Source organism: Sesamum indicum, linkage group LG11, assembly GCF_026168435.1.
Source record: "Sesamum indicum cultivar Baizhima isolate 11 linkage group LG11, ASM2616843v1, whole genome shotgun sequence".
In the NCBI taxonomy this organism is placed as follows: Eukaryota; Viridiplantae; Streptophyta; class Magnoliopsida; order Lamiales; family Pedaliaceae; genus Sesamum; species Sesamum indicum.
Genome location: NC_142667.1, coordinates 1,635,642 through 1,654,742, shown reverse-complemented (window position 1 = coordinate 1,654,742; position 19,101 = coordinate 1,635,642). Strand labels below are relative to the sequence as shown.

The 19,101-nt window shown below is 38.6% G+C and overlaps 2 protein-coding genes across 4 annotated transcripts; one reads left to right on the top strand and one right to left on the bottom strand.

Moving 5' to 3' along the window:
- Nucleotides 1-1,450: 1,450 nt before the first annotated feature.
- LOC105173201 (ATPase GET3A) lies at nt 1,451-11,973 on the bottom strand. Of its 3 annotated transcripts, none has more exons than XM_088875591.1 (7): nt 11,425-11,973; nt 10,621-10,736; nt 9,601-9,751; nt 9,242-9,352; nt 7,959-8,097; nt 7,744-7,859; nt 1,451-1,790 (listed from the first exon to the last, which is right to left on the bottom strand). In XM_088875591.1, exons 1-7 carry the CDS (start codon nt 11,680-11,682, stop codon nt 1,614-1,616), a joined length of 1,068 nt encoding a protein of 355 aa, XP_088731717.1. In that variant the 5' UTR covers nt 11,683-11,973; the 3' UTR covers nt 1,451-1,613. The 3 variants fall into 3 exon arrangements, 2 of the variants coding, with proteins under 2 accessions (XP_088731717.1, XP_020553499.2); XM_020697840.2 differs by lacking the exon at nt 1,451-1,790 and adding an exon at nt 6,760-7,223; XR_848704.3 differs by lacking the exons at nt 7,744-7,859; nt 7,959-8,097; nt 9,242-9,352; ... (1 more) ...; nt 10,621-10,736; nt 11,425-11,973 and adding exons at nt 3,682-3,915; nt 3,988-4,522; nt 4,621-4,762 and having other exon boundaries at nt 1,650-1,790.
- LOC105173200 (subtilisin-like protease SBT4.14) lies at nt 2,762-6,647 on the top strand. Its single transcript, XM_011094879.3, has 11 exons — nt 2,762-2,948; nt 3,049-3,140; nt 3,321-3,418; nt 3,502-3,645; nt 3,787-3,892; nt 4,051-4,564; nt 4,649-4,746; nt 4,849-5,073; nt 5,160-5,268; nt 5,363-5,576; nt 5,885-6,647. Exons 1-11 carry the CDS (start codon nt 2,865-2,867, stop codon nt 6,427-6,429), a joined length of 2,229 nt encoding a protein of 742 aa, XP_011093181.1. The 5' UTR covers nt 2,762-2,864; the 3' UTR covers nt 6,430-6,647.
- Nucleotides 11,974-19,101: the final 7,128 nt, after the last annotated feature.

Here is a 19,101-nt window from a genome sequence, read left to right as displayed (position 1 = left end):
GCAAACCTTCTTGATAATGAACAACATGCCGAATCATTTATAAATCAGATGTTTGTAATTAAAGCACAGAGAATAGCATGAATATTTGTTTAACAAGTGTAGAACGCAGATTAGATCTCAGAACATAATGGGAATCAAGCAATCACCATACCTTAACCAGAAAATAAGGAATTTAGCCGGACATGTTAATGAAAGAACACACTAGAAAGTGGAATTCCATTAATTCCGGTAGTAAAATAAAATAAAAGAGAAAGGATGAACAGAGAATTCTATAGAGTTCTAAAATAATAAATCGAGTGTCTTCTAATGAAGAGACCCCCCCTATTTATAATAAAAGTCTTCTACGAATCTAGACGTAGTGGGGGGATAGATACGTGATAAACTCTAAAAAGGTAAATAAATTACAAGAGATAAGCTTTAAAGAATCCTTTCTAAATCTAAACACTTGATTCCTTTATCTCTTGTGGAAATCGCTCGTGCTTATCCTTATCCCGAGTTGACTACTCCACTAAACGTGGGCATGCTTTGTCAATTCTGCAGAAATTTTCTTGTAATCTTCCTTTTTTGCTGAATATGCAATAAAATCACATAATTAGGAATATTTTGGCTTAAAAAGAAAGATTAAATCGCTATAAAATTATTATAATTGCAGAGTTATCAAGTCTAGTCCTCTATCCTATGAGAGGCTAAACAGTGGTCTCCTCCAACAGAGAAATAGTATCTATGTAATATTTCATATATTTCTTCAATAAAGAGAGGCTTCTGTTCCACTTGTTTATCCAAAAATATTATTAAGCCTCTGTTTTGAAACACCTTTTACGTTCTAAGGTAGGAAACGAAATAGGGATGTGCTGTTTTGTTACTGAAGGAGTCAAGTACCTGTGAACCATCAACTGCGGTTGTGTGGTTGGAAGAAGTCCGTAAAACCGAGGACTTGGAACACCCGGAAGCAAGGCGGTCAAACCAAGGTATGAATTTAGGGAGGCTTAATTTCATTCCGGAAGCATGATGGGCCAAACTAGGGCATGTGTATGGACTATATTCATTTTTCTTAAGAAGGGCAAAATGGTCACAATTTGAATGAAGGACTAAAACAGAACAGATTTGAAAGATACAGGACCAAAATAGGAAATCAAAAACTTAAAGGACCAAAACAGGAAGACCCTAAAGCTACGGGACCAAAATTGCATTAAAGCCAATTTTAAAAAATGGTAACTGTGTATTTGAACCTGTGCTAACTGAATCGATGGGTAATTGTAAGTATAAGCAATTGACTTGCGACATTTAATATTGTTCTGATACAAAATAAATTGCATTGATGCACATCAAAATTGAAATCACTCAAACTTTAACAGCCTCAACTGGCAAAAAATTCCCATGACATACCGATCATTTACTAGTTATAGAAAGGTATAAAGTCCTCAAATTATTGCCCTCCAAGATGGAAAAGTAAAACATAAGAAGTATGATTTTATTTCTGCAAGATTTGAGTTAGCTACACATGTTGATGATACCCTCTTGAAGTTTTCAGTGGCAACTAAACCTGCTACTGTGGCCGAGACTCTGTCTAATGCAGGCCGGCCGGCCTAATTTTCATTCTAGTCCTTTCTGCATCAAACCTTTTGTTTACCTTTCGCCACTCTATCCTTTTCTGCTTCAGCCACCTTCAACTGTTCTTTTAGTGTCGATATTCTCTGCTCTAGCTCTTCTAACGTTCCTCGGACAATGGATGCACGATACGGTGTTACAAAGTTGTGTGAAAATGCTTGCAACGCTTCAACCCCACAAACCTGTTAAGCATTACTAATGGATCATGGTAGTTATCGAATAAACAAGAACTGATTATGTCATCATGCATGGGAAGAAATCAGGGATATGGGACTAGACCCCATATCTCCAGAAGGCGGTGATGAAAACACTCATATTATGGGTTCTAGATGATGATTCTGTTACACTAGTGCCCCCCCTCAACTATGGTAAAATTACATAACTAATTATAATTTGTTTGAATAATTACACTGCACCCATGTACTGGCTGATTTCATTAACATTGAGGGGATGCCGATGTCAGGAAAATATCAAGGAAAAACATCACTGACAAGGTGAGTTGCAATTATTAGGACAGTATTGGTAGTTTCCATAATTCAACCATAGTTCAAGTGTAAATAAAGTTATCTCATTATACTATGGAAACATCAGTAAATGTTGCATATTGGTATATGCTATGCATACTAGAATACTCTTGAAAGCAATCGCACAGGGCATTCAAGAACTATAATGAAATGAATGACAGATTCGATTAAATCCATTGCGAATACACCTATTAAGGGAAAAGACTGAAGTCAATCCACTAGTCCATAATACATCCACATGTAGTAACTACCTTTACATTATCACTAAAAAGCTTCAACTCGTGATATTCATGTAAAAAATCTACAGATTTAACCACGATACCGTATGTGGGTGCAAGGTATTGGGTTTCATGAAGGCTTAGTAGGCAATCCTAAGTTCTGGAAACACAGTAGAGTAAAATGAAATGATCATCCAGAAATAGAAGTTGAAAGCTATATAAAGTTTGCTTTAAAGTCTTCAAGAAAATAAAAACTTTGCCCTATAATTCTTTGTCAACATCAACATCCCATGATAATCAAACTTTTGTCCATCTATCTTCTAAGATTTCCTAACCCAAACCTTCAGACAGATGACTAAGGAGTTAAGCTAAAGTCTCTGACTATTACCTTACTACTACTCATGGAAAGCCTTATTTCTTCTTCTCTAACCCTCTTTTATTGCATCCTATTTATACATAATAGTCCTAGTCATGAACATATATGTCTCTTAATGGTATCTGAAATCAAGCAATAATGTCGAGGAAGATTTGCAACGATAGGCTTCCGTTGCCTTATCTTTTACTTTACCTTGTCTTCGCAAGTGTTTCAGCAGCAAATGTAAGGAAGTCAAACATAATTTTCTCACTTTTTACATATATATGTACACGTATCTTTTTGTTTGTGTTGGTTCTCGATGATTTGAGGTAATCACTTGCAGGACTTTTACATTGTTTTTCTGAGAGATGATGTGGTGAGTGGGAGGTCAACTCTTCAGACGCATCTTAATGTCCTTGCATCGTTGAAGGCAAGGTTAGTTAGTAAATCATCTTATCCTCTATATTCATACGGAACCTGATGTGAGCTAGCGCTTATTAGTAAGCCAAAAGCTATAATGAGGAACTGTAATATAAATAAGTTCTTTTCTGGGCATAAGTTAAAGTTCATTTGTTACACAATTGACTGGATTAAGACATGTCGTTTTTGCTATAGTGAATATGATGCTTCAGAGTCCCTTGTCTATAGCTACACAAGAAATTTCAATGCGTTTGCAGCAAAGTTGTCTGAAGCTGAAGCCAGAAAGTTATCCGGTACTATATCTTGATTACTTTGAATGCATGTGTAGTGAGTTAGTTTTCTTCATCCTTAGGGTCTTACTACGGAAAATTTACAGATATGGATGAAGTACTTTCAGCTTTCCCAAACCGGTACCACAAACCACACACAACGAAATCATGGGACTTTATTGGCCTAACACCAAATGCAAAAAGGAACTTGAAAGTTGAGAGCAACATCATAGTTGGTTTACTTGACACAGGTAAAAATGCCATTGAACAGAATTTTTTGTACTTACAGTTTATAGTATTGCTCAACTGTCAATAGTTAATATTGCCATGATAAGTACTGTAGGCTGTCTTTGGTTGTACTTCTAGCAATCCTTACAGTTACCATGTACCAGGAATCACCCCACAATCTGAGAGCTTTAAGGATGATGGTCTTGGTCCTCCACCAGCTAAATGGAAAGGAAGTTGTGGCCCCTTCGCCAATTTTTCAGGCTGCAACAAGTAAATTCTTGTCGTATCTCTGTCTGACAAGATAGTAGTTAACCAACCTTAGACTTTTAATAACAGAATGTCGAAATTAGGTAGTCATATATTACCTTTAAGGTTTACGTAGTATGAGCATTAATCATTTGTTGTTCCTGTGTTGTTATGACCTGAAGCAAGCTTATAGGAGCAAAGTACTTCAAGCTCGATGGAAATCCTGACCCTGCAGACATCTTATCGCCTGTCGATGTGGACGGACATGGAACTCACACATCTTCGACTCTAGCAGGAAGTTTAGTGCCAAATGCAAACCTTTATGGGCTCGCAAAAGGAACTGCAAGAGGGGCAGTGCCTTCTGCTCGGGTAGCCATGTACAAGGTCTGTTGGGCCAGCAGCGGCTGCGCAGATATGGACATCCTTGCTGCATTTGATGCTGCAATAAGTGATGGAGTCGACGTTATATCCATCTCCATCGGTGGCCTAACGGGAAGTTATACATCAGACTCTATAGCCGTTGGCTCGTTTCATGCTATGAGGAAAGGGATCCTCACAGTTGCTTCAGCTGGGAACGATGGGCCTGGCTATGCTAGTGTTTCGAACCATGCACCATGGTTGCTCACTGTTGCAGCTAGTGGGACAGATCGACAGCTGAGGAGCAAAGTGGAGTTGGGCAATGGAGCGACTGTATCAGTAAGTCGTTCAACTTTAACTGTTTCATTGACAAATGAAAGATGAGCCAAGATTACCTGAGTAATTTCTGTCTGTATGAATCAGGGAATTGGAGTGAGCATGTTTGAGCCAAAAGAAAAGATGTATCCTCTTGCAAGTGGTGTTGATGTGGCCAAGAATTCTGATACAAAGCCGGAATCAATGTACTGACGTTAACATTATCACCACTTAACATTAAACAACATAACATGTACAGCACATTCAGGAAACTGTTCTCTCTCAGCCAACTTTTTGCCTGTCAATAGGTACTGTCTTGAAAACTCGATGGATCCCAGAAAGGTTAAAGGGAAGCTTATATACTGCATACTAGGTTCTTGGGGTGCTGATTCTGTCGTAAAAGGCCTGGGAGGCATCGGCATATTCCTTGAGAGTGAGGTGTTTCTTGATGCAGCTCAAATCTACATGGCTCCAGCAACTATGGTCAATGCTAGCACGGGCAAGAAAATCAATGACTACATGCATTCAACAAAGTAGATGTTTTGTTTCTGTTCCATCACATATAAGATTGGTTATTTCATAATAATCAAACATTTGATAATACTTCGGATATTGGCAGATCGCCCTCTGCAGCCATACACAAGTCAGAGGAAATCAAAGTCCCTGCTCCATTTGTTGCTTCATTTTCCTCCAGGGGTCCAAATTCTGGATCAATAAACCTGCTCAAGGTACAAAATTTGAACAAAAGATGGTAGCTAATATGTTCATTTTCTATCCATAAAAGCCATATTTCTAATAGTATCTGATAAAAACCACGAACAGCCTGATATTACAGCACCCGGAATTAACATCCTAGCATCATATACTCCATTGAAATCACTAACTGGGCTGAAAGGCGACAAGCAATATTCGAAGTTCACATTCATGTCAGGCACATCGATGGCGTGCCCACACGTTGGAGGGGCTGCAGCCTATGTGAAATCATTCCACCCCAATTGGTCTCCAGCAGCAATAAAATCCGCCCTCATGACTACAGGTAAATAAAACACCGACTCTTAGAAAAATTAGTATAATTACACTGGCAAATCATTAAGTTAAAAACATATCACAAGAAAACCCCTCAGTTTTAGAAAATCGCTCCACACCTCTTGCAGTTATATTTTACAGAACAAATTCTCTTTATAGACAGGATATTTGAAGGAGCATCTTGTAATGTAAAAATATGAACGAGGATTGAAAACAACTATTTACAATTGAAGGGTCTCGAAATGTTTATGTAGTTATACGTAAAGGAACTTACTGTTACGCTCTAGTTCATATATTAAGTGAAAAATTGTTGAATAGCAAAACAAATGAGCTCCAAGGTGGACAAGGATGCTGAGTTTGCATACGGATCGGGCCAACTCAACCCGACCAGAGCAGTAAACCCTGGTCTAGTCTACGACATGGATGATATATCATATATCCAGTTCCTCTGCCATGAAGGCTACGACGGAACCTCCATCGGTAGTTTAGTAGGCCAGGGGACCGTAAACTGCTCCAAATTACTCCCATCAAACAGCGTAGACGCAATCAACTACCCAACGATGCAACTGACGCTGACGAGCAATAAGGAGCCGACGGCGGGCGTTTTCCGGCGGCGTGTAACGAATGTAGGCCCCGATGAGTCAGTGTACAACGCGACGATCAAAGCGCCGGCAGGGGTGGAGATAGCGGTGAAACCGGCGACTCTGTCCTTCTCCAAGGCGGCGCGGAGACGGAGCTTCAAGGTTGTGGTGAAGGCGAAGCCGAAGAACAGTGTGCTTATTCTCTCAGGCTCCATCACGTGGAAAAGCACACGTTATAGTGTGAGGAGTCCTATTTTAATTTTCAACCCTTGGGCTAGGTAGGGGTGTTGAAATTTATGAACAGAGATTTGGTGGGTTGTTTGTGAATGGTATAAGAAGGGCTTGGAGATGCCGTCCATGGTCGTTTCCACACATGATATCATCATCGTGTGTGAATTCGATAATTTATAGTTGATGTGGGACGACACCAAATTTCCATCGTGTTAAGATTCTTGTGTTGGAAAATAATCACTAATTTTAAAAAATGGTAAATGTGTATTTAAACTCGTGCTATCTACATCGATGGGTAATTGTAAGTATAAGCAATTGACTTGCGACATTTAAGAATGTTCTGATACAAATAAGTTGCAACGATGCACATCAAAATTGAAATCACTCAAACTTTAACAGCCTTAACTTGCAAAAAATTCCCATGACATACCGATCATTTACCGGTTATAGAAAGGTATAAAGTCCTCAAATTATTGCCCTCTAAGATCGAAAAGTAAAACATAAGAAGTATGATTCTATTTCTGCAAGATTTGAGTTAGCTACAGATGTTGACGATACCCTCTTGAAGTTTGAGTGGCAACTATACCTGCTACTGTGGCCGAGACTCTCTCTTGGGCACAGGCAACCTAATGCAGGGCGGCCTAGTTTTCATTCTAGTCCTTTCTGCATCAAACCTTTTGTTTACCTTTCGCCACTCTTTCCTTTTCTGCTTCAGCCACCTTCAATTGTTCTTTTAGTGTCGATATTCTCTGCTCTAGCTCTTCTAACGTTCCTCGGACAATGGATGCTCGATACGGTGTTACAAAGTTGTGTGAAAATGCTTGCAACGCTTCAACCCCACAAACCTGTTAAGCATTACTAATGGATCATGGTAGTTATCGAATAAACAAGAACTGATTATGTCATCATGCATGGGAAGAAATCAGGGATATGGGACTAGACCCCATATCTCCAGAAGGCGGTGATGAAAACACTCATATTATGGGTTCTAGATGATGATTCTGTTACACTAGTGCCCCCCCTCAACTATGGTAAAATTACATAACTTATTATAATTTGTTTGAATAATTACACTGCACCCATGTACTGGCTGATTTCATTAACCTTGAGGGGATGCCGATGTCATGAAAATATCATGGAAAAACATCACTGACAAGGTGAGTTGCAATTATAAGGACAGTATTGGTAGTTTCCATCATTCAACCATAGTTCAAGTGTAAATGTAGTTGACTCATTATACTTTGGAAACATCAGTAAATGTTGCATATTGGTATATGCTATGCGTACTAGAATACTCTTGAAAGCAATCGCACAGGGCATTCAAGAACTATACTGGAGAGGTATGATACAACAATCTTTACGTACCTCTTGGGGCAGCAAAGGCAACTTAGTTATGTTAAAATCGTCATATAACACGTAGAACTGATCCAGGTACTTTTGTTGCATGTTCATTCTAGCTCTGAGCAATTTTGACTCGACGGCTAGAAAGATAACCAAAACCATGTAAACTGCTTCGGTGAAAATATTTAATTTAATACTGAAATAAAAGTGATGCAGCAACAAAAGATGGAAAAGTTTACCTTCTTCATCAAAAATTACTTGGTTAATAATGATATTATGGGTATCTATCTCAAATTTAGTAAGCTCCTGAACAAGTCGTTCAGTTTCATACAGAGACAGAAATTCTGGAATGCAAACACAGACGAAAGTTGTCAAGTCCTGCCGGAGAAAGAAAAGCAATGTATCAAGAGATTTTGCCAGTATGCATACGAGACAAAAAAATGATCTTATAAAATTAAGAGAAAAAATATAAGGTTCAGCTAGAATAACATTCATCAGGTAGTATGATTTCGTTCGGTCGGTTAATAACTTAATACATCTGTAGACCCAAAAGAACTTTGGGGAGAAGGGAAAGCAAACCAGTATTAACCTTGCACCAGAGTCAAAGACAATTACTGGGGAAAAGAAAAATATTTGCAACTTGTATCGTTTTCATCATAATTCAAATACTTGTCAAGTAATGCAACCAAGTATATGTATTACAAGAAAGTTTTGCTGAACCCAAAATGCAAACAAACAATTCCGAACACACACCAGCAGATAAACTTCAGGTAGTCAAGAACCAGAGATATGCATATACAGTTTAACTGTTAGCTATCAGGTCCAACTTCGTTCGCTTGAGTGGTGGCTAAAATAAACTGATATGATACTATGATAATGCAATTGGCTATGAAGATGTAATAAAGAGTTCAAATTTAAGACTACATGATCATGTTTCTTAAGATATTACCTAATTCCTTCCATCCTTTTGTCTTAGTAATAGATGGTAATGGATAATGTAAAGATTCCTACATCAAGTATTTGCCCGCCGCTGTCTCAAGCACCCATGAAAGGCTGAAGCTAGATAGAAGCAAAGAGAAATAACATGCCACGTTCTTGGAAAACGAATTCACACCTTGAACTTTCTTCGAATATCTAAACAATGCCCGAACCCCCCACACAAAGGAAAAAAGAAAATGAACATTGCACAAGTTTCTCGCAAACCCAATAACTGCTGCTTCATTGAGTGATAAGTCCCTCCAACAATAAATTTCAACCTCAATAGTCCCTAAGAAGCCTGTAACTACATGCCTATAACTTCAACTGAGCTTTTCCAAACTTATAGATATGCTTATGAGCACCTTCACGTTCTTAATTCTTAGTACATGCCAAGCTAAATTGGCGCTAATATTTTTCTGAGTTGCAGTATTTGCGGGCATTACAATTTAACTTGTGCAGAACCCTTGAGTAGCAGAAGTCTTCTTTTCTAACAATAGCAATGAACAAGAAATGTATATTCTGAGGGGAAGCAGTAAGATCTTACAGGATCCTTAAACTGCTTGTTCACTTGTTCAATGACATCTTTCATGCCTTCAAGCTTTCCCAGGAGGTCATCTTCACCAAAGTCATCTCCAACACCAAAGAGGCGAGTCATCTGCCATGAAATGATTAAGAGCAACTTAATTGAAAATCTAAGAAACGTGCAAGATATACATGAGAAATTAATAGAAGTAATAACCCACAACAACACACTGATGTGGGAAGGTATCTATCTTGATAATTAATCTATGTCCAAACAGAAGAACGTTAAAGTCAAATCCACTTCCCACTTAAAGTAACAAGACCAAGACATCAATATATCATTGCACTAATTAGTAACTTAGGAAGTCAGCGTGAGCGGACCTGGCTAAACAAGCCACCAAACTTGCTCCTCAAACTCATCACCTTAGCAAGCCCCTTTTCTAATGTTGTAGGAAATTGTAAGAGCCGAAGAGTATGGCCAGTTGGTGCTGTATCAAATACTATTACAGAATAATCCATAGTCTGCACTAGCCTGAAGAAGACAGTCACATACAACTTCAAAATTGAGATAACAAATAAAATTATGTATTCAGATGTGACAGATCCACCTAGTAGTTATTTACATTAGATACTACGCTTCTACTCCAAGTAGTTATTTACATTGACTACTGTTCTGCATTAGAACTCCATCTGAGAAGATGTAATTCGAAGGGAAGGGTAGACAATTAAATAAAAAGAATCACAAATCAATTTATTAGTTTAGCACTCATGGAAGATAAACAAAACCACATGCCTTAGGAGTGGGAAGAAAAGCATTGGTTTATCTTCCAGAGCTATACTTCGGCAATTTCAATGAACAATGATATGTGAAGCTAGCTTAAAAGAAACAAACTAGAGAAATGGCTTGCCACTAATGATGGAAAACATCTGCAGTATGAAGGGAACAATCATTATCTCTAAATTGGGATTACCATCATTTTACACTTTAACTTTCTTTAGCAGAATTAAGACAATATAAAGGAGACAATATAGTTTAATACACATCGCAAACTGATTCTTTGGTAAGTCCAATAAAATCTAACAAAGTCACTCTACTATCAAAATAACGTTTAACATCAGGTTCAAGTTTACCAGAAACTCTGTAAGGTAAAATTTATTTGTAAATAATCAATAGTGTATTAAATGTTAGGTAAAACTTACCTAAGTTTCTCATCAGTTTACGTGAATTGCGCCACAAAAAGGATAAAAGGCTTACTGCACCAATAATTTGGAAATGGGCAGATCCAAAATTCTGTCTAAATCAAAGCAGTAGTAAAGTTCTGGTTCTCTTAAAATTTTAAGGCGAGCGGCCATAATTCCAGACATTTGACAATTAAAGGATTACTGAGGAGTCAAACTTACTTGAGCATTTCCGCAAAACTCATAGCCTCGTCAATTCCTGGGATAGAATTTGATAAATCTGACATAAATCCATCAGACATATCACCCTCTTCATGTTCCACAGTGGGATCAACTTCCTAGAAGACAGAATCTTTTTTCAATGCACATTTAAGATATCGGATATCCTTGGCCATGATACACACATCAGAAACACAAACCTTCTGCACTAAACCACATTCACAAACAAATTCAAGTTCAAGCCAAAATCAGTGTGTCCTAAGAATGCTTGGATTCTGCTATTCATCCATAAGCATGAGCAACAACCAAAATGGGGTAAACTAGTCCCATTAGATTCGTTTAGAAACAAAATTTTGTTTGAATCAGGATACTTCATCCATTGCTAAATGCTATCTTCTGCTGATCATAACTCATAAAATCAGTGTGCTCTATGATTGCTTGGTTTCTACTATTAATCCACGAGCATGAGCAACAACCAAAACCAGTAAACTAGGACCATTAGATTCATTTAGAAACAAAATTTTGTTTGAATCAGCATACTTCCTCCATTGCCAAATGCTATGTTCTGCTGACTATATCTCATACACCGTAGACAATCAGGATTAAAAGGAGAAGCCAACAACTCTTTCATGGACCAACATTGCAAAATTAGACGACAAATCACCCTAAACAAGTTTATCACAGACTCAAACTTCGAATTCATCTTCACTGTCCAAACCAACCAATGACATTTTTGCCAAATAAACAAACAAACAGAAAAAAGGATTGCACCATGAACAATAAAGTAAGACTTAAAAATTTCCTCACCATAGCGTACAAGTTGTTGAAGCCAGTAACAAGGGTGGGAGCCTTTGTGAACCTCTGCTGGAATGCATCGCTCAGGTTATGTGCAGGGTCGGTGGAAATGATGAGCACAGAGGATCTCACCTGGGAGAGTAGGACAGAGAGAATGGAGCTGCATGTGGTCTTGCCCACGCCACCTTTCCCCCCCACGAACACCCACTTCAGCGTGTCTTGATCAAGAATATTCCGCACCGTTCCCGTCGAGTCCTCGCTGGAACCCATGAATCAATTCTGAACGATAACGAGGAATGATGATGATATTATTCCTACAGTCGATAAATTGCGGAAAAGGTTCTTGTTTCTTGGGTGTTGTTCTTCTTGTTCTTGGGCTTCCTTGTTGTCTGGGGAATTTACACAAACAGTCGCAGTGGGCCGCCAGGTTCTGCTTCCTCTGCTAGTTTCTGTCGCAAGTTTCAGAGCAGAAAGAGATCTAATGTGGGGTCTGATTCATGGGGATTGATCGCCCGCACGCCGCAACAGAAACCTGCCTTCTTCTTGGGGGAAATTCCTGTAATTTTTTTATAATAACATATTGCAAAAATTATATTTTTGGTCATATAACTATATGCAGTTAACATTTTTTATCCTATAATTTATTGTATTTATATATTTAATTTTAAATATATCACATTTAGTCAATTTTTAATAAATCTATACAAATATTAATAATTTTAATTCCTTTCACACTAAAATAAATCTCAATTTTGGTATTGTAACTGTAGATCGTCGGGACCAAAATTATCATTGCTCGACTAAAATTTTATTAAAAAATGAGCAAAATATGACATGTCAGGACTAAATTTATCAAAAAATAACTAAATGTACCAATAAAGTAAGTTATAAGATCAAAAATTCTAACACTTATAATTACGGGACCAAAAATATAATTTTATCTAATATATAAGCTTTTTCTTTGTATTTTGTAATTTGTTCTGTTCACAAGATAGAAATATAATAGTAGTAATTCAGAATTATCTTTTGTATTAGGAATAATTACATTTACACCCCACAATTTTTTATATTTATACAAAGGGTGAATAGCAATTTATCCCCTATGATATTATAAATGAGCACATTCCCCCTCTATGAAAAAATATAACAATTTACCCCCTGTACTTTGTTGTATTTTAAAAAATATAAGTAAGGTAAATCGCTATTTATTTTTTTCTTATAAGGGGGTAATTTGCTCTTTGCGATATCACAAGGGGGTTGCTTGCATTTTTTCCTTTATACAAGTCAACACCAACTTTTGTTAATTACCAGAGTTACCCCTAACGACAATAAAAATAATAGTTTGTGTAATAATGTTCACATTTTTTATGGGTGTTATGTATATTTTTTAAAAAGTATGAGTGATTTATATAAATCATGCTGATTTTAATGAGTATATATGTAATTTTTTAAAAGATATAAATAATTTATGCAAATAAATCACAAGTGGGTATTAATGTAATTCCCCCTTTACATTATTACACCAGCGATCATCCGTGTTCTCGTAATTGCACTTTTCTCCCTTAAGGACTCAGTTATTAAGGAGAACTCCCAATTCTTTTCTTTCATTTCTTTTCTTGCGATTCAAGTGAACTATTTACATTTTCGTTTATCATATAAGTATGAATGAACTTATAACAAAAATTTAAAAAAAATTAACATAAGTTTTATATAATTTAATATGAAAAATATACGAAGAAATTACTAACATCTCAATATCTTATGTAAGTATATTTATATATTACATATATTCCTTATTCTTTTTCTTTTTTACTATTTTATATACACTACAAAAAAAATATGGAATTTGAGGCGGATTTTGGAACGATTTTTTTTGTTATTTGGAATGATTAGAAAGTAAAAAAATTATTTTAGACCGGATTTTGAAACGATTTACGAACTATCACTGTAAACGGCGTTACTAATATTTAGGAACGGATGGTGAAGAACCGTTTCAATTTTGGCATAGTCACCGTAACATATTTATGCGACCGTTTCGAAAATCTTAGAGATGGGCCAAAACACAAAAACAAACATAAACTTGGTGTTCTGGCGGCACCTGACTCAAACATCCCAATCAAACAACCTTTACCAGATTAACATGTTCGATCTTCATGGTTTTTCTTCGATCTCCAAGATCAAGAAGAAATAATGGAGAGAGGGAGAGAAAGAGAGAAAACTAAGAGAGAGTGTAGAGATTTAGTGCGTGCTGTCTTGGGCTACGTTCTTTATATGTGGCATATATATGACCTGGTCATATACACACATACAGGCCTTAGGCTTGTGTTTAATGGATCGGACTTAATTAATTAAAATTAAATCAAACCCATAATGGACTTTAGTTAAATCTAATTTAATTACAAGACCATCATTATATTTCATATCTTTTAATCCAATAAAAAGATCCAAGCCCATTTTCTCTCTTTCAATTTATAAATCGAATTTATAAATTGGACCAAACCCAACAAGATTAATCCAACTAATTTTAATGGCTAACTTAAAATTTTAATTAATCCAATTAATTAAATTTTAAGTTATTCACCCAATGAATTAGTCTAAATAAATGATCTAACATTTATTCTCTCCAAGAATTAATCTAATCCAATTAAGTTAATCCGATTCTTTTAAAATTAATTCTAAATTAATTTCATCTCATTTTTAGTGGTAGTGTGTGACTCTTTAGGTTCACACCGTCTAGACTTGGGCGTGTCTGACCAACACAATTAATTAAATTAAATTAAATTAATTATTTCTTATTATCCCATAACCAGAAATAGCCCGTTACCATGGGTGGCCGTCTAGCAACAATCCATAACACTAGAGATCAGGTGAATAATGGTATGAATATTTATAGCACGTTTGGTTGTGTTTCCATTTTCATTTTCAGTTTCTAACAATTATACTTGTGTAAAAATGATTTATCGATTTCTGTGCAAAAACTGAGAATATGTTTGGATTAGTTATTTCTAAATAAAGGTTTTATAGGTGTGAGAATTAAAAATGTAGGTATATGTATTTTTGATGTGATATAAATTAATTATGAGAGTTTACCAAAATGGTTGGGAGAGAAAGCAATTTTATTTAATTTGAAACAAGAAAAGACATGCTGACAAGATAAGACAAATATGACCAACCCATGTGACCTATAATTTTAAAAAGTTCAAGATTAAAATAGGAATGCATTCTCAATGAAAATGGCTTGACCAAACAAAATTCCAACTATCCAAATAGTGAAAAGTGAAAATAATCTCATTGAAAACATAACCAAACGAACTCTTAGGCTTCGAATCTCATACGAGTACAGTCTTACTGTCAACCGTCTTGGCGACTAAGTCTGGAAATGGAACTGGGCGTTGGTTCCAATCCTTAACTAGGCATCTATACTTATAACTCGAGTCCTTGTTTACCCCATTGATTGAACTACGAAACCTATCCCATTCATTCAGTCACTGTTGAGGACTTTTCAGAATGCATTCACTCGTTAGCGACTCCTACCAAATAGCCAGACAGAGAAGGGAAGCAATAAAAATAGCAAAGATCTTAACTGCCTTTATTATAGTATGACAGTTGCTAGCTCTTCTTCGGCTTCCTTCCTATCGTAGTCGTCATTATCATTCCTCGGATCATTAGGCACAACTAGGAGAATTAGGAAAGCTCATAATGGAGTGGAATTGGCATCGTGCCTACTTGTTAGGAAATGGATCGGGTTAAGATGGATAACAGGTGGAATATGAAGGCGATAAAAGACACACGAACTTGTTAACCCAGTTTGGATATAAATCCTACGTCTGGGGGCGATACCAAGCCAGGAGAAAACACTCAAAGAGGAGGAAAATTGAGGAGTACAACACACACACACTTGTATGCAAGTCTTCACCACACGTGAAAGACAACACTCACCCTCGTCTCAACTCTTTCTTTTCTCTCTACTCTATTCTACTCTGCTCTGCAAAGCAATGCTAATAAGAGTAGAATATATATAGCCATGACTTATCCTTTTTCCAACTCAACTTGGGATTTCTAAGTTGAATCGGGTTATCCTTCTCCAACTCAACTTTGAATCGGGTTATCCTTCTCCAACTCAACTTGGGATTTTTTCTTTTTCAAATCAATCTTCACAACTTAACAATCTCCCACTTGAAGATTGATTAGCTTTTCTCCACTTCTTTCTTGGTACCGCCGGGTTTGTCCACTCTAGTCATCAAGGCCAGTCCAAGCCGTACACAGCTTCAACTTCTCCATCGCAACCGCCTTGGTCAGCATGTCCGCAGGATTCTTTTCTCCTTGGATCTTCTCCAGCTGCAGTGCCTTTTTCTCCAGAAGTTGTCGGATGAAATGATACTTGATCTCGATGTGCTTTGTCCGCGAATGGAACGCGGGATTCTTTGCCAGATGGATCGCACTCTGGCTATCGCTATGAAGAATCACATCTGCCTGAGGTTTCCCTAATTCACCCAACAAGTGTTGCAGCCAAATGAGCTCCTTAGCTGCCTCAGTAACTGCCACGTACTCAGCTTCCGTCGTGGACAGTGTGACAACCTTCTGCAGCTTTGAGACCCAGGATACGGCTGTACCGCCATATGTGAACACGTACCCTGTAGTGCTCCTCCTTTTGTCATAGTCACTCCCTGCAAAATCAGCGTCAACAAATCCAAACAAGGTAAGCTTGACCTTACCAAACACCAATGCTCGGTCCTTAGTACCCCTTAGGTACCTAAGAATCCATTTCACAGCTTCCCAGTGCATCACTCCTGGATTGCTCATAAAACGGCTAACTACTCCCACTGCATGTGCTATATCCGGTCGAGTACAGATCATAGCATACATCAGGCTCCCAATTGCTGAGGCATACGGTGTGATTCTCATCTTTGCACGTTCGGAGTCAGTCTGGGGCGAATCACTGTTGGATAGTTTGAATTGATTTCCCAATGGCGTTCCAACCGGTTTTGCATTTTCCATCTTGAATCTGCATAATACCTTCTCAATATAATCAAATTGAGATAACCATAATTTACCAATACCTTTGTCCCTTGTGATTTTCATGCCCAATATCTGCCTTGCTTCGCCAAGATCTTTCATGTCGAACTTCCTCGATAACTGATCCTTGAGCCTATTGATCTCCTTGACATTTGATCCTGCTATCAACATGTCATCAACATACAGGAGTAGAATGATAAAAAACTCATCGAACCTCTTCACGTAGCAGCAATGATCAGCATTGCATCTAGAGAAACCTATCTCTAGCATGAAGTTGTCAAACTTCCTGTACCACTGCCGCGGAGCCTGTTTCAATCCATATAGGCTTTTCTTCAGGCGACACACCTGCTGATCATCTCCATTATACCCCTCTGGTTGTACCATGTATATCTCCTCCTCAAGATCCCCGTGTAAGAAGGCTGTCTTCACATCCATCTGTTGTAACTCCAAGTTCTCTGCCGCTACCATGCTCAACACAAGACGAATAGTAGTTAACTTGACAACAGGTGTAAAAACATCAGTAAAGTCAATACCGTATCTTTGTTGGAATCCCTTTACTACGAGTCTTGCCTTGTACCGCTTCTTCCCGTCTGATTCTTCCTTAACCCGATAGACCCATCTGTTCTGTAGGGCCTTCTTTCCTTTTAGGAGCTGACACAATTCCCATGTGTTGTTTTTCTTCAACGAGTTCATCTCGTCGTTCATCGCAAGCTCCCACTTGCTCTTGTGGACATCATTGATTGCCTCTGCGTAACATTCGGGTTCTCCACAATCAGACAAAAGCAAGTAATAAAGAGAGGGGGAGTACCTATCTGGGGCCCTTCTCAGCCTCGGTTCTCGACCCAGTGCCAAGGGTATGCTGCTTTCAGTTCGGTTCCTCCGATACTGGTTCTGGCTCTATCTCCGTCTGTTCGGTTTCGTCCGTCTGAACTCCCACTGAATCCGTATCTGTTGGTCTCATGATCCCGGAATTTGAAATATCGAGATCAACAAATTCCCTTTCCTTCTTGTCATCGTCCGGGCTTACCTTCCTGTCGTTGTACATTACATCCTCATTGAATATAACATTCCTACTATGAATTATTTTCCGGTTTTGATCATCCCAGAATCTATACCCAAATTCGTCAGTCCCATACCCAATGAATGTACATTTAATCGACTTAGCATCCAGCTTAGTCCGATCATCGTTCAAAATATAGGCTGAACAACCAAACGTACGTAAGAAAGAAAGATCCACTTTCTTACCACTCCATACTTCTTCTGGTATCATGTTGTTCAACGGGACAGAAGGCCCTCGATTGATCAAGAAAGCAGCCGTGTTGACTGCATCTGCCCAAAACATCTTTGGTAGTCCGCTCTTCAATCGCATGCATCTCGCACGCTCATTCAGTGTTCTGTTCATCCTCTCAGCAACGCCATTTTGTTGAGGTGTCCCCGGGATTGTTTTCTGCATTCGGATTCCATGGTCGGTGCAGTAATTCTTGATACCTTCACTGCTGTACTCGCCACCATTATCCGATCTGAGACATTTCACTTGTAGACCTATCTCATTTTCCACTAGTGCCCTCCATCTCCTGAATGTATCAAAGGCATCAGATTTTCTTTTTAAGAAATACACCCATACCTTTCTAGTGGAATCATCGACGAATGTCATGTAGTACGTTGATCCACCAAGAGATGACACTGGTGCTGGCCCCCACAAATCGGTGTGAACAAGCTCCAACTTTTCTTTCCTCGGAGTTCTTCCAGTGGTCAAGAAGCTCACCCGCTTCTGCTTTCCGAACACGCAGTGTTCACAATGACCCACCTCCACCGATTTTAACTCGGGCAACCGTCCTTTCGACTTCAGCACGTTCATTCCTTTCTCGCTCATGTGGCCCAAGCGATTGTGCCACAGGTTAGCCTGCGATACAGTTCCTGCAAAGGGGATGTTGGAACTGGATCCTCCCGCCATGTAGAGCGTTCCCGACTTTAGTCCTCGTGCCAAAGTCATTGCTCCCCAACTGATCTTCCACTTCGCGTCTCCAAACGTCGTGTGGAATCCATCACTATCCAGCTGTCCGACTGAGATCAAGTTCCTCTTCAGTCCAGCTGTCCGACTGAGATCAAGTTCCTCTTCAGTCCTGGTATGTGTCTCACATCATGTAGGGTCCAGCATGACCCATTCGTTGATTTGATCCGCACATCTCCCTTTCCTACAATCTTGAGGGGTTTGTTATCTGCAAGATAAACTAAGCCAAAATCACCTGAGGTGTATGGCTCCATGATGTCTTTATTGCTGCATGAGTGGAATGAGGCCCCTGAATCCACAACCCAATCATCGGAAAAACTGCTCACACTCAACAAGAGTGCATCCGTGATCTCTTCCGCCGCGGCATTCGCTGTCCGGCCCTCCTTTTCCTTCTTTGGCGCCCGACATTCGCTTTTCATGTGTCCGGGCTTCTCGCAGTTCCAGCACACCATCTCCTTCTTGCCCTTGTTCTTCCCCCTGGACCTTAACCTTCCACGGTATTTACCCCGTGTGTCAAGTCTCCCTCTGGACTCTGTATGTAGTGCAGAGCCAGATGATCCACCCGTCTGCTTTCTACGGGTTTCCTCGTTCAACATCATGTCCCTGATGTTGTCGAACTTCATCTTCTCCTTCCCAGACGAAGTGCTCACCGAAGTAACAAC

What these genes read in the sequence shown, in the direction of transcription:
- LOC105173200 (XM_011094879.3), top strand. Translation starts at nt 2,865, where the DNA reads ATGTCGAGGAAGATTTGCAACGATAGGCTTCCGTTGCCTTATCTTTTA. An exon ending in CAAGTGTTTCAGCAGCAAAT is followed by an intron (nt 2,949 to 3,048) that starts GTAAGGAAGTCA and finishes AATCACTTGCAG; the next exon opens with GACTTTTACATTGTTTTTCT. An exon ending in AATTTTTCAGGCTGCAACAA is followed by an intron (nt 3,893 to 4,050) that starts GTAAATTCTTGT and finishes TATGACCTGAAG; the next exon opens with CAAGCTTATAGGAGCAAAGT.
- LOC105173201 (XM_088875591.1), bottom strand. Translation starts at nt 11,682, where the DNA reads ATGGGTTCCAGCGAGGACTCGACGGGAACGGTGCGGAATATTCTTGAT. An exon ending in AGTTTTGCGGAAATGCTCAA is followed by an intron (nt 9,752 to 10,620) that starts GTAAGTTTGACT and finishes TGTCTTCTTCAG; the next exon opens with GCTAGTGCAGACTATGGATT. An exon ending in ACAAGCAGTTTAAGGATCCT is followed by an intron (nt 8,098 to 9,241) that starts GTAAGATCTTAC and finishes TTTCTCCGGCAG; the next exon opens with GACTTGACAACTTTCGTCTG.